General features: G+C 42.3%; 1 protein-coding gene across 10 annotated transcripts in view; it reads left to right on the top strand.

The window, feature by feature from the left end:
• Positions 1 to 298: 298 nt before the first annotated feature.
• CEP192 (centrosomal protein 192) overlaps positions 299 to 15,176 on the top strand; it is a 157,055-nt gene continuing 142,177 nt past the window's right edge. For 9 of the 10 annotated variants that reach the window (XR_013381080.1, XM_077899870.1, XM_077899867.1 and 6 more), the window contains exons 1-4: positions 299 to 429; positions 1,055 to 1,225; positions 7,524 to 7,691; positions 8,636 to 8,761. Coding sequence is in view for 9 of the 10 variants with exons in the window: in XM_077899870.1 (XP_077755996.1) it covers positions 1,116 to 1,225; positions 7,524 to 7,691; positions 8,636 to 8,761 (404 nt within the window). In the remaining variant the exon portion in view is untranslated. Of the gene's footprint in view, positions 430 to 582; positions 875 to 1,054; positions 1,226 to 7,523; positions 7,692 to 8,635; positions 8,762 to 15,176 lie in introns of those variants that run through there. The other variant, XM_077899864.1, reaches the window with a different exon arrangement.

Here is a 15,176-nt window from a genome sequence, read left to right as displayed (position 1 = left end):
AGGTGACCGACGACGTTTTGGGGTTGTAGACCGAAACGGTGGGCGTTTTGTGTTTTTTTCCAAGTCGGCAAAGGCCCTCACCGCGTTGCCCTGGGTTCGGCTGCAGCGGGAAGCTACCTCGCTGAGCTCCACCCGCGGGGTGCGGCTTCCGCGCTTCAAATTCGGGGACTGACCGTTCTCGCCCAGTCATCGGCCTCCTTTCCGCCCCGCCCCTTGGCGCTGTCCAATCCGAGGCCAGCCCTGAGGCCCCGCCCCGTCGCTCGTGCCGCGAACGGACGTAAAACCCAGGGCGCGCGGTGCGGCCAGTCTAGGTAGCCGCGGGTGCAGCGGGGGGTTTGCGCACGCGCGCTTGCTGCGCTACCAGGCCGCCGCCTGCCTCCGCGCCTTTGCGTACAGCTCTGGGCTCCCGCTGCTCGAGTGGCGGGCCTGGTGAGGAGGGGTTTCCTGTGTCCGGAGTGCGGTTCGGCCGGGGGCGTGCGGACTCGCTTTCCGCACGCATTCCGGCTGGCGGGCCGCTTGGGCAGTGGCTGTTGGGCGGGGGCCGGAGGCCGGGGGGTGGGGGTGGGGGCCGGGGACCGGGGGGCCGGCTCCGTCCGCTCCTTGGTACCAGCCGGGCCGCCGCGCCGCACCCCGCGCGGTGAGTGCAACCCCGCGCCTCTGAGAGATTGGCTCTTACAGCGATGGACTTGGAGTTTGGGGGTCACGTCCTCGTATTCTCCCCCCGGCCCCGCTTCCCAAGGATGCGCTTCGCTGTGGAGGTTCCTCTCTGCAGAGCGCTCTGGACCGGCGGCGTTGGCTCCGTGTGCGCCGGCACAGGGTTCTGTTTCTCCGTTTGGTCCCGAGCTGACCCGCGAAGGAGCATCGTCAACTAGACGTAGAGGCTCCGCCCGAGGCACCCGGTGCTTCGCTGCTCGTTTTGGTTGCTGCTCGGCCCTTCCCATTTACCCCCGGACCTTCCTTGCCTTCCTTGCATCTGATTTCTTTATGGACAAACAAACCCTAAGAGAAGACACTGTTTAATGTCACTTGTACTTTTGATTTCTCTTCATTACAGACTCTGTTTAATAAAACATGAGGTCCCTTTCGAGGCAGTCGTTTGGAGGACAGCTGTTTTTATGAAAGTATTTCCATTTGCTGCTACCATTTTGAGGTCATTCGACTGGAGTTTTTACTGCTCCGAAATCAGTCTTTTCACCGAATTTCCGTTTTGTGATCAAAGTTTACGGTAAGCTTTGAAAAGTAATATGTTAAATGCCTATCTAATTATAGATTATTTCGTAGCACGCTGAGAGTTAATGATGAATGTTAGGGGAGCTTAACAGCCTGTGCTTTTGAATGTGGTTAATTATATGTGTAGACAATTAATGACTAAGGTAAGTGATACTTTATACATCCAGGAATGTAACTAAAGCAGTTAAATACTAGTAAGTTCAAGTGTAAAATTTTGAGGTTACTGCTTTAAGGAAATAGCAAGAGAAATCCTGGACATGGCTCTTGAGTTCAGATATAGTAAAAGAAAAGATCATGTTGTATTCTTTTCACTTTAGGAGGAGGGGTGGGAATTGCAATATAGAGGGAATTTAGGGAATTTTTCCTTTTAGGAGAACTTTAGGAATGTGGTATGTCCATGGATGGTTTATTTATTTACTTACATTTATTTTTTAACATGGATGGTTTAAACAAGTGTAATCCTCATTGGAAATGAGAGACTAGCTGTTGGATGACATCTTCCACTGGCTTGTATTGCTACTGCACCTATGGCCAAGCTCCATTTCAGCTCTTAATACTGTCATAATTAACAGGGATTGTAATTGATAAGGGTCATCTGCTCCCTGAAGGGCGCTGCTTTATATTTGCATTTTCAGTGATAAGTAGAATGTGTTTCATGGTTTGTGTTTGGTAAAGATTGTTGTGTGAATATTTGCTTACTATCTGAATTTTCTAGGATTTCACTCTAAACAGGAATAAATCCTTGAAAATTTGATGCATGTTTTAATGTGGTTTACGTGTCTGTAAATGAATAAATAATTAACCGGATTGGACGTGGGAAGGCTAGTTGGAAGACTTATGTAATAGTTGAGATTAAAAAGTGATAGGTGGTAGGCATTGGCAATATAGAAGTGGATCTCAGCTCCAGAGATCTATTTGGAGTTAGAGGCATTAGAATTTAATAACTAGGGGCACCTGGATGGCTTAGTTGGTTAAATGTCTGTCTTTGGCTTGGGTCATGATCCTGAAGTCCTGGGATCGAGCCCCACATTGGGCTTCCTGCTCAGCGGAGAGCCTGCATCTTCACCCTCTGCCCCTCATCCTGCTTGTGCTCTCTCTTTTTCTCTCTAATAAAGAAGTAAAATCTTAAAAAAAAAAACAATTGATAACTAATGGAGAGAACAAGAGAAATGGTCCTAAGTGCCTGGCTTGCGTAACAAGAGAATAGGGATAACATAGGTCAAACTAAAGAGCCGGTAGAGAAAAGCTAATGAGTTTGGTTTTATATTTGTTAGCTTTGCATCACTTGAGAGTGTGTTGGGGTAGGGTAGATGTCAGAGAGCCATTTAGAAATCGTCCAGAGCTCAGAGGTCTGAGCTGAAGTTGATTTGAAAATGAGGAAGATGGCATTGGTGCAGAGGAAAGACTACTCTGGGGCAGACTTGCCTGGCCATAAATTCTCTGCGTCCACATGTGCTGTGTGGCCTGGAAATTTTCTCATAATTCCCTCTCTTGGCCTCAGTTTCTTCATAGTGAAGATAATAGCTACCTTGCAGATTTGATGGAGGGATTAGAGAAATGTATATAAAATGCTTAGTGCATTATTTGATAATAGTGTAGACACCATAGGTCAGCTAGATAGCTAGGGAGTATAGATTATTTCTTTCAACTCCCTTTTTTTGTTCAATTCATAGTCCCAGTTCTGTATCAGCTACTGGGAATATATGGGTGAACAAGTTTGAAATGTCTCAAAGGTATGGATATTCTAAAGTCAAAAGATGTTGGGGCACCTGGTGACTCCTTTAGTTAAGTGTCTGACTCTTGATCTCAGCTTAGATACTGATCTCAGGGTCATGAGTTCAAGCCCCTCCACACCCAGTGTGGAGCCTACTTAAAAAAAAAAAAAAAGAAATCAATGTCATAAAGTCAAAGATGTTGAAGATGCTGTCAGTCATTCATAAATATTTCATAAATATGTGCTAGGCATTACAAGTGTTAGGTAAGAGTGATGGACAGATAGGCAAGGCCTGTGCTCTCAGGGAGCAATCTTTTCAGTGGGGGAAGAAAAATACAAAAATAGTGATTTGCTGGAAGAAATTAAAACAATTGTGGGACTATATTTGATTAATGATGAAGAATCACCTGTCTTAAAAGGTAACATTTAAATTAAGGTGAATGTTAGGAAGGAGCTAGCTGGTGCTGAGATCTAACAAAGTACTCTAGGCCCCATGGTAGGGATGAGGCTTGGATGTTACAGGAACAGAGACACCAGTATGTGGTGAGTCATGAGCCTCAAGGATGTGTTTGGAATATAGACCTGTTTTGCCCTCTGGACCAGGCTCTACTAGTAGATCTGTTTGATTTGGTGTTTCTTACCGAATTGAAATGTGTTCAGGTGGGGTCTGTAACTTCCAGTTGCTTTCCACTTAACAGTCCTGTTGTCTTACAGTCTTTGTGCCTGAAAGCATTTGAGTTTGAGATCCCTACTTAAGAGAGTGTAAGATGTATGGTACATGACAGAAGATCTGAGATCAGAATCCTGGGTATCCCTACTATGTAAGGAACACATAGAGGAAAAAGATATCAAGTAAGATATAGAAGTCCTAGTTTGGATTCTTCTAAGACACTTGGCTGTGAAGGGGAGGCGAGAAAGTGGTGGCAGGAAGTATAACTGAAGGATGGGAACAGGTCTCCTACTTCCTCCATCTTAATATGGGATGGTTTTGAACATATTTATAGAAATCCAGAAAATGAAATAGAAATACTAAAAAGAAAATGCTGGGATATGATCTGAGGGAAGGGTGCTTATATGATAGTTGGTGCTAAATTTGCTGTGTATTATACATAGTTTGGAGACATTCAGGAAATTTATTGAGAATCTATTCTGGACAAGTCCCTGCTTAGGTAGAAATCCAGTGGTAAAATAGGCCAAGTCCTTGCCCTCATGAAGCTTACATTCTAATATGGAGAAAAAACAGTTAAACAGTTGAATTATATAGCATACTGGATGGTGGTCAGCACCACAGAAAAAAGAAAACAGGGTAAGGAAGTAGGAGTCGATGAGGAGGTTGGTGAGGGAGACCAGACAGGTAAGTGGACTTTTATCAAGACCTGAAAAAAGTGAAGGGGCAAGGTGTGAGGCTATCTGGGGCATCAGTGCGCTGGGCAGAGGTTAGAGCCAGGGCACAGTCCCTTCAGGCCGGTGCTCTGGCACGTTGTGGGGATAGCAGGGAGGTGAGGATGGAGAGGATGGAGCAAGCAAGGCAGTAGGAGGGGCAAGGGATAAGGGCAGTAGGAGATGAGATCAGATTATTCAGCCCCTTGTTGGCTATTGGAAGCATTGACTTTTAGTCTGAACGAGGTGGGAAGGAGGGAGGATGGAGAGGATGGAGCAAGCAAGGCAGTAGGAGGGGCAAGGGATAAGGGCAGTAGGAGATGAGATCAGATTATTCAGCCCCTTGTTGGCTATTAGAAGCATTGACTTTTAGTCTGAACGAGGTGGGAAACCCGTGGAGGGTTTTGAGCTAAGGGGTGACAATATTTGACTTATTTAACAGGGATAATTTTAGTGTGTGCAGAATAGACTAGGGGAGGAAGAGTGGAGGTGTGGAGATAGTTGTAAGTCTCTTGTAGTGAGTATCCAGGCAGGAGGTGGTGGTGGCTTGACCAAGGCGGTAGCAGTGGAAGTAGTGAGAAAGTACAGGTTCTGGTTATATTATCAGGTACAGACATCAGGATTTGCTTAGGGATTGCTTTTAGTGGGTGTTTGGGGGAAGGGTGGTACTTAGTAATCACTATGGTTTTTGGTTTTAGCAACTAGAGAATGGAATTGTCATTTTCTCTGTGGAGAACTCTGAATATCAAGCAGGCTTTCTTAAAGGGGTTGGAATGAGATCACATCAAAATTCAGGTGTAGGAGTCTATTAGATATCTAAGTGAAAATGTCTAGAAGGTAGTTGTATATCTGAGGTTCAGGGGAGAGGCCCAGACTGGAGATAGAAGTTTCATGTTGTATTTAAAACTGAAGCTGAGGGCAATCACCCAGAGAGGGAGAGTCAGTCAAAGGGATCCAGGAGCATGCCCTGAAACCCTCACTGTGTGGAGGTCTAGGAGATGATGAACCAGTCAAGGAGAAGGAAAAGAAGCATCTGGGGAGGTTGGAGAACCCAGACAGTTGTGTCTTGGAAAACAGTGAAGAAAGTAGCTCTTTGAGGAAGGAGTACAAATTCCATATGGGCATGTGCTCGCTCTCTCTCGCTCTCTCTCGCTCTCTCTGTCTCTCTCTCATGAATAAATGAATAAAATCTTTAAAAAATTCCATATGGTTAGGTCAAAGAAAACGGGACTGAAAATTGACTGTGGGATTATGGGGTTTGGCAATAGGGAGCTCAGTGGTGATGGTGACAAGCGTTTGGATGGGGTGGTGGGACAAGAGCCAGCTTGGAGTGGACCCAGGAGATGACAGGAGTGGAATTAGATGCCTATAGTGATTCCTTTGGGTATCCCTTTTGGTAAAGGGAGTGTAGAGAGAATGAGGAACAGGGAATGAGAGAGGGGAAGGCTTTTTAAAAGATGAGGAACTAACCGCATGCTGGTGGAAGTGGCTGCACAGAGATTTGACAGTAGTTAGGAGGAGGACCAGTTGCTGGAATGGATGTTGCTGCATTGGTGACAGGGGTGGGATCAATTGGAGGTGGAGAGGGGAGCTTCCCATGGGAGCATGGATATTTCAGAGTCAAATAAGATTTATAGCTCTCTCTGTTGTCTTACAACATTTTCTACTTTATAGAGTAATTAAGTTAGCCCAGTTCCCAAAACCTATACTTGGGAGCATCTGTCATTGGCCCCAGCCTAGTCCATCATTGTCCTCTATCTCACCAGTTGTGGTAGGTCTTTGAATATCCTTCCAGGTGTTAGTCCCTCTCCCTTTCTCTGCTAGGGTCAGTCCTTCCCTGGGTTGTAGAATACAGTCCGTACTTCCTAATATACCTTTTAAGGTCTTTAGAATCAGACTCCATGGTGTCATTCACCGTGTTATTTTGTACACCCAACCATAGTGCCAGAACACGTTGGAGCACTTGGCTATTGCCACCACACACTTAGTGCTTAGAGCGGATTTTGAAATCAGACCTGGGTTTGAATTTTACTAATTGTGCAATATTGGGTAAATTTAGCTAATTTAGTCTGTTTGTTTCTTTTTTCATAAAATGGGATAAATGAGTTAAGGTAGTGGGTATGCAATAAATCTTAATTCTCTTCTACCTTTGCTCATGTTTACTTGTCATTGTTAAAAGGCCTCTCATGTCATACTTGGCCTATAAAAGTTCTCTCCTTTTTTTTTTTTTTTTTTTTTTTAAAGATTTTATTTATTCATGACAGACACAGAGAGAGAGGCAGAGACACAGGCAGAGGGAGAAGCAGGCTCCATGCACGGAGCCTGACGTGGGACTTGATCCCGGGTCTCCAGGATCACACCCTGGGCTGAAGGTGGCGCTAAACTGCTGGGCCACCAGGGCTGCCCAGTTCTACTCATTGTTGAATGAGCAAGGCCAATACCCATTTATTGAGCCTTTTGTGATTAATTTTTTTTACTGAGTTCCATATAGCCCTTACGTGATAAACACTCTGAAACATTTCAGAGATTACATATCCTAAGTACTGTGATCAGGGTTAAGTAGAACCAATATAGGCTGGGGGAATCTCTCAATACAGATTGAGTGCCGGTGTTTTCTAGAGTTAGTCCTTTGTATACCACGCTGACCATTTTTGCCTGGTCTGTGTGCCAGCTATACTTTATTTAACTTACATTTTTCCTTCAGTGGACTTCTTTTTAAACTAATGTTTACTCATCCTTAACAATATCTGAAATCAGGAGCTAGATTTTGCTGGTTCACTTTTTTTTCTATTCTGTGTTAGAATGAGTACCTCATTCTAGGTAGACTTTTAAGTTCATCCTGAAATCATCTGTATGTTCTTCAGTGTTGGGTCTTCTTTGTTTCTTTACTACATAAGTGTGGCAATTGATATTCTTTACTATAGCAAACCAGGAGCAAATTAAGCTGTGTTGTATTTTGTTATGTTTATTTTAATTATAAAAAGATAGTTTGGCATTTATAGTCTCAGCTATGAAGTAGCAAAGTATTCTGGAAATTACTTTACCTCTCAAGGCTTGCTGATTTTATCCCCTTTGTGCTGTTCCAAAAAAAATGATTTTCCCCTAAGATTTATTAGCTTTCTAAGATTTATGAAACTTTTAATCATTTGAAAAGGTTTTGTAGTAATATTTGATTTTTTAAAAAAACTTACTATTTCAGTGAGATGGAAAATTTTCGAGGAATAGCCGAAGAGTCAATTCCAAGCTTTTTAACCAACTCATTACTTGGTAATAGTGAGATTTTGGAAAATGTCACTCTTTCTTCAAATCTTGGCTTGCCTGTTGCCGTTTCAACACTTGCTAGGAATAGATCCGGCACTGACAACAGGTAAGAATTGCTTGAACAGATGGCTTTTTGGTAAAATCTAGAAAGCCTGTAACATTGATACTTCTGTAAAAATTTCTCAGGCAAGGGGTGCCTGGGTGGCTCGATTGGTTAAGTGTCCAACTTTTGGTTTCAGCTCAGGTCATGATCTCAGGATCCTGGGATTGAGCCCCGTGTTGGGCTCCACACTCAGTGGGGAGTCGTCTTGGGGATTCTCTCCTTTTCCCCTTCACCCCTGCTTGCTTGCACGGGTACATGTGTATATATTCTCTCTCTCTCTTTCTCTCAAATAAGTGAATTAAAAAAAATTTCTCCGCCAAGCTTGAGCTTTTGCTTTATGTATATTGTATATATATGATCTCTCTATATACATGTATATTATATATATTCATGTATATAATTATTGTAAAAGATTTCATGTTTCCCTATTCCATTGCTTTAATCTGTAGTGGGTGGGTGGATTTGGAACTGAGTACCAGTGACCTTTTGGTCTGCTAATTGTTTTCTCTGTTCATAGTGTTTGGATTTTGTATTAGTTCAGTCTTATTGGTGGCTAGTAATTTGAATTGCATCTCCATATATGATGTGCACAGTTCATCCATCTTGTATGATGTGTAAAGTTTGCTCATACTTAAATAATCTAACTACTTTTCTGTCTTCCTTTCAACCTAAACATTTGGTAAGAAGCATTGTCTTTATCTTTGGAATGAAGGAGTTAACTCTAAAAACTTTTAGCTTTGAGGTTTCTGTGACTTTTGTTTAATACATATACATTTCATTCCTGATACATAGATTTTCAGTGCTTTGCACATGAGATGATGGTTTTGAACACCGAGGGCCCTATGTTTTTATCCACTAGTAGTTGGTTTTATAGTCATGTGGCCCTAATGTCATGGTGAATTTTAAATATGTATTATTTAATCATTAACAAATTTTTTTGTGTGTAGGTATCCTGATACAGAGGCTTCTTATTTAGTAGAAGGGAGGTTTTCTGTTCCATCTGAGTCCTCTCCCAGTAGCCAGAGTGAAGCTGAACCAAGAGAGAAGTTACACCTTAGCTTTCAGGATGATGAGTAAGTTCATATCTTGTTTTGTTTTTGCCATGTTAAAAGTAGGTCTTAATCTTGCGGGAAATGAAAGTGTGACTGTGTCTCTGAATAATTCTAAATATAAGAATCTTGAAGAGTTTTCTTTATATGATCTTGATCAAAAACCTTTTTTAGCTTTTCAAAATATTTTTCTCATTCCAAAAGTAATAGAAGCTCATTTTATTTTTATTTATTTTTTTTAGAAGCTCATTTTAAAAAGCAGAAAATACAGAGACCTATCAGGAAGACCATAAGTCTGTAATCTTACTAACTAGAAAATAGTCTTCAGGCACCTGACTGGCTTAGTCTGTAGAGCATGCAACTCTTGATCTCAGGGTTTTGAGGCCCATGTTGGGTGTAGAGATTACTTAAATATAAGATCTTAAAAAAATGAGAGAATAGCCATTGATTATCTATAGTCCCAGTCTGCTTTCTTTCTTTTTTTTTTTTTAAGATTTTATTTTATTAGAGCGAAAACAGGAGCAGGAGAGGGGCAGAGGGACAAGAAACAGATGCCCTGCTCAGCGCCAGGCCTGAAATGGGTTCATGATCCCATGAACTTTATGCTCCCACTAAAAGATGTACATGAGCATGCCTACTTCTTGGAGACCTCCCTAGCATTTGGTGGTATTTTTATTCCTTGCTTTTAGAAGTAAAAAAATTGGTACACATGCATAAATGCATAGAAGAAAATCTGGAAGGCTGTATACCAAAATGTAAATAAATGGTAGTTATCTCTTGCTGGTGGTATTTTAGGTATTCTAAAGTTTTCTTTGTTTGAATTCATAATGGAGTGTTTATGGAATTGAACATACTTTAATGTTTATTCATTACTTACAGTTTTGTTGTGAATTTGCTTCTTGGTAACATTTGGATGCTTTCTGTATATTAAAGATGTTAACTTTTTGAAAACTCATTGATTCCTTGTGTATTTTTGACCGAGTACCTACTGTGTGCTGGTACTTCTCTTAAGTACTTGAGAAATACTGGAACAGATGTTAAACAAAAAGACATTAAAAATGTATCCGTTTTATAGTATACTTGAAGGGAAAAGTGCTAGAAAAGAACATGATAAGGAGGATAATTCGGTGAGCTGAAGGGAGTGGTCAGTATGGGCCTCATTGAGGAGGTGTAAAATATGAGCAAAGACTTGAAGGAGGCCTACGGCACCTGGGTGGCTTAGTCAGTTAAGCCTCTGCCTTTGGCTCGGGTCATGATCCCAGGGTCCTGGGATCGAGTCCTGCATGGGCTCCCTGCTCCACAGGGGGACTGCTTCTCCCTCTCCCTCTGCTGCTCCCCCTGCTTTTGTATACTCACTCTCTCCCTCTCTCTCAAATAAATAAAATGTTAAAAAGACTTGAAGGAGACAGCCATGTAGATGTTAGGATGAAGAGGATTTTAGGTGGAGGCTGCACTAAGGTAGGAGCATACCTGTGTTCAAATAGCAGAAAGGAGGCTGCCATGGAGTGAGCAAGGATTTTGAAAGGTGGAAACCATTAGAGGGTTATGTCTTCAAAGTTTCACTCTGGCTACAGTAAATAGATTGATCGGAGGCAAACCTGTTAGCAGAAAGACCACTTAGGAGGCTAGATTATCAAAGGGATGGGGTAGTTGGAGAGGAGCACCAGAGCGCCATGTTGGGACACTTCCATGTTTAGTTGGGAGGGGAGGGATGGATATAGAGATTGAGGATTAGCGGCTGGAGCCAGGAAGAAAACTGTCTCAGAAGCCACAGAAAGAACTTATGTAAAAGAAGAGACAGGATCCAATGTGCTCAATAAAATGAGGTCTAGGAAGTGACAATTGGAGTTAGTGTAGGTTAGGTTGTTGGTAATCCTGACAAGTGGTTTTGGTGGAAGGAGGAAGAGGCATAGTAGCATAGGAGAGTGAGTTTAGGAGCGAATGGGGGTGAGTATTCGAGATGGTGAGTTTGCTGCCAAATGGGTCTTTTGTGGTGGGAGAAGTTACTGCATGTTTACATGGTCATAGGAATGATCTGGAAAAGGAAAATCTGATTATGTAAAAGAAGGGAATTGGTGGAGCAACACCTTTACAAAAATAGGAGAAGCGGGGATCCAGTGTGCTGTGGAAGGAAATGACTGTAGAGGGAGGACTGTGGATAATTTCTCTGTGTTAGCAGGTGGGAAGGCAGAGTGTGTGGGTGCATGTGGTGTTAAGAAGCTGGGAAAGTTGCCTTTTCAGGGTTCAGGGTCTCAGTGCAGTAGGAGCCATGACATCCACTCAGGGTAGAGAAGGGAGGTGTAGATGGTCATGGGCCTGTAGGAGAGTGAGCGGAGAGGGAAATAGTGGCATGTCAGCATGAGGAGTCAGTCCCACTTGAGGGTCGTGTCATGGATCTAGTGTGATTGTGATGTTTTCTCCAACCCCATTCAGCTGTAGGGGTTGCTGGCAAGGTATGAGGAGAGAGCTGGCTTTAACTAGGCTTGTGGTTTGATGAAAGCAGTGAGGGATGAGGAAGTTGAGGGTGTGTGAAGATCGGCCATGAGGTTTAGGTTAAGGAAGAGGCGAGGATAGCAGAAGGGCGAGGGAGTGTGAGATGTGGTTGTAGGAGTGGATTGGGGGCTTGGGTTGCATCAAAGGATTACAGAGTTGAGGTATTAAGGCAGATGACATAAGGGGGTGATAGGTGACTCCCAAGCTAGGGGGCTTTAGTAAAGGTGATCTGGAAGTTGTACTGAGGGGACATGCTGATGGAGACTCATATTCCATCTCCATGCCCAGTGATTCCAAGGCTGTGGGAGAGACGGACAGTCTCCATTTGCCAGTGTTTAAGGGGGTCATTGTCCTCATAGGACATCCTAATTTTTCCTGGAGAGATGAAGTGAAAGGGACTTCAAATGTCAGCAGTAAGGAGTCCTGGGCTTGGTGAAGGGCATCATGAAGTTGGTCCCACCAAACTGATGTTGGCAATGAGACAGGAGACATGGGGGAGACAGGAGGAGAATATTGGAAGTAACCTCTTCACTCTTTGATGAGGATTAGGAGATCTGGGACGTGGTCTTGTCTCTTGCTGTTAATGGAAGATAAGAGACCTGGTAGGGTGGCCTAGATGCTCTGTACTGGTGGCCTCACTCTAGACTTTCATTGGGTAGAGGCAAGTGCTTTGGGGCTATTCCTTGCCTGCATTGAGTAGTCTGAAGATCGGGGTTGTTAGTCTGAGAGCCAGGACTTCCTGTGGCTGCTGTCATGGTGGGTGCACAGCCTGCAGAGGCATGTTCTTAGTCCATATGTGAAGGATGGCTTCTGTGGCTCCTTCTGGGGGAGGCTGGAATTTATGTTTTAATAATACCCTTATTCTAACTTTGGAATCAATGAATATTTTAGCTGAGGATAGGATTCAAAGATGAAAGTAACTTTCACAAAAATAAAAAAACTTTCACAAAATCTTGAAGGCATTGTTACATAGTGTGAGAAGCCTGATGTCATTTTGGTACTTGACCATTTGTAAATGAAATTTTTTCTCCCTGGAAATTCTCAGAATCTTTCTGAGTCTGGGTGGTTATGCCCCACCTCAACTAAATGCTAATTGACATCAATCCTGATATATATATTTTAAGATTTTATTTATTCACGAGAGACCCAGGGAGAGAGGCAGAGACACAGGCAGAGGGAGAAGCAGGCTCCTCTCAGGGAGCCCAATGTGGGATCGATCCAGGATCCCAGGATCACGACCTGAGCCAAAGGCAGACACTTAACCACTGAGCCAGTCAGGCTTCCCCAATCCAGAGATTTGTGTCCTTTCATTCTAGATAGGACACAAGTAATAATAATAATTATTATTACTTTGGTAATTTTTTATTTTTCTTTATGAGATTATGGTTTTGGATTGCATGGGTTGGTCTATTTCTATTGTTTTTTTTCCCTTTTTTGTTATTTTATTTTTTTAAATATATATATTTTTATTGAAGTTCGATTTGCCAACATATAACACCCAGTGCTCATCCCATCAAGTGCCCCCCTCACTGCCCCCAGTCACCCCATCCCCCTTCCTACCACCCCTTCCACTACCTCTTGTTCATTTCCCAGAGTTAGGAGTCTCTCATGTTTTGTCACCCTAATTTTTCCCCACTCATTTTGTCTTTCCCGTATAATCCCTTTCACTATTTTTTATATTCCCCGTGTGAGTGAAACCACATAATGATTGGTTTTGTTTTGTTTCAGTGCAAATAGACAATGTTCTAAATAAAGTTCCTAATTTTTTTTCCCCTACCCTTCTATTAAATCATTTGGCAGTCATAATTTTGAGAGCTCTTTTTTCTGGTCTTTTTTTTTTATTATTTTAATTTTATTTTTTATAATGGCTCCTTTTTGTGGGTGTAATAGCTACTTCAATGTTTTCTGAGAATTCTAATTGAGATTTTTTGAAGTTCTATAAATTATTATTGTCTCTGGGATTGTTTACTTTGTTCATCTTTATTTTTATCCTCCAAGCTGCTGCTTCTCCGTCATTTGATTTATGGCTGTCTCTTAGGTTGCTAGTGCAGGCTCGCAGGTATCCGGGTCTCATTTCTGTTAGGTCCTCATGTGAGCTGGGCAATTTTCCTGGATGGCTTCGTCTTAGGGTGAGCAGGCTGAGGAGCCTTCCATTCATGCTAGGTGTTTAATGCTGCTACCACCACCATAGTTTCACTCTGCACAGCCAGTTCTATGCCTTTTCTGGCAAAGAACCTTCCTAGGTGTGTAGCATCATGTTGACTCTGCTGTTTTGTTTGTATGGGTTGGGGAGCAGGAGTGGAATATTGCCCAGCATGGGCATCTGACAGACTTTAACTCAGCCTCTCCCTCTGGACTCCCTTCTGCCTTCTCTTCTACTGTAGTCAGGAAACATTTCTGCAGTTCTTCCTAGCAAATTTGTTTTCTGCTTCCAGGCCCTTTTGTTCTTGTTCTGGGCCACAACTTTCATTTCTTCTACATAACCCATCTGCTTTTCAGATTTTAGAATCTGAGATAAGCTTGGCTAGGATTGGTGGCTCTCATCCAGATTGCTTCACTTTTATAGATGTCCTTACTGTCATTTTCATGCACTCCTAGAAGTTACTTTTGTCACTTTTTTTTTTAAGATTTTATTTATTCATTCTTGAGAGACACAGAGAGAGGCAGAGGGAGAAGCAGGCTCCCTGCAGGGAGCCTGATGTGGGACTCAATCTTGGGACTCCGGGATCATGCCCTGAGCCAAAGGCAGACGTTCAACTGCTGAGCCACCCAGGCATCCCACTTTTGTCACTTTTACTTGAAGGTTATTTTACCTACTATTTGACTTAGTTTGAAGAATTTTGATGGGCTAATGAAAATAAGTGATAGATATGTATAGTTTTGAGGAAGTGGATTTAGGGGGAGGCGGTTAATATAACTGGCTGTGTTATCATAAAGTTCTAATGGTCACACTACAGTTGACCCTTGAACTGCATGGGTCCACTTATATGCAGATCTGTTTCAATAAGTATATTGTACTATAAATGTATTTTCTTTATAATTTTCTTAATAGATTTTCTTTTCTCTAACTTTATTATAAGAATATTGTATATAATACATATACAAAGTGTGGGTTAATTGCATATATTACATGTAAGGCTTCTAGTTAACAGTAGTTGAATTCAGTAGTTAAGTTTTGGGGGAGTCAAAAGTTAGACATGGATTTCTAATTATGCAGGAGGTCGGTGTTCCTAACCCCCATCTTGTTCAAGGGTAAAGCGCACATGCTCTTCTTGGAGTGAGGGGGCCTTTAAAATATAAAATTAAGGGATCCCTGGGTGGCACAGCAGTTTAGCGCCTGCCTTTGGCCCAGGGTGCGATCCTGGAGACCCGGGATCGAATCCCATGTCGGGCTCCCAGTGCATGGAGCCTGCTTCTCCCTCTGCCTGTGTCTCTGCCTCTCTCTCTCTCTCTCTGACTATCATAAAAAAAAAATTTAAAATTAACCTAAATGTCATGACTTGTTTTTTATTTCATGTCACCATCTTGCCTTCCCCACCACCTTTTTTTTTTTTTTCGTATGACACATAGGGATTTTTATGATCTTTCTTTTCCCCTTCAGATTATTTTTATTTATTTGAAATATAATTGACATATAACCTTGTTAGTTTTAGTTGTACAGTGTAATGATTCAATATTTGTATATACTATGAAATGATCAACACAAGTCCAGTTAATATCTGTCACCTTACATAATTACAGAAATTTTTTTTCTTGTGATGAGAACTCTTTAGATTTACTACTCTCTTAAGAACTTTCAAATTTGCAATACAGTGTTATTACCTGTAGTCACCATGCTATACATTATATCCACGTGACTTAGTTATATCTGAAAGTTTGTACCTTTTGACTCTCTTTACCCATTTCTCCTACCCCTGGTCCCCCACCTCTGGGAACCATTAATCTA

The sequence above is a fragment of the Canis aureus genome, chromosome 6, assembly GCF_053574225.1.
Source record: "Canis aureus isolate CA01 chromosome 6, VMU_Caureus_v.1.0, whole genome shotgun sequence".
Taxonomy (NCBI): domain Eukaryota; kingdom Metazoa; phylum Chordata; class Mammalia; order Carnivora; family Canidae; genus Canis; species Canis aureus.
This window is presented reverse-complemented; position numbering and strand designations above follow the sequence as displayed.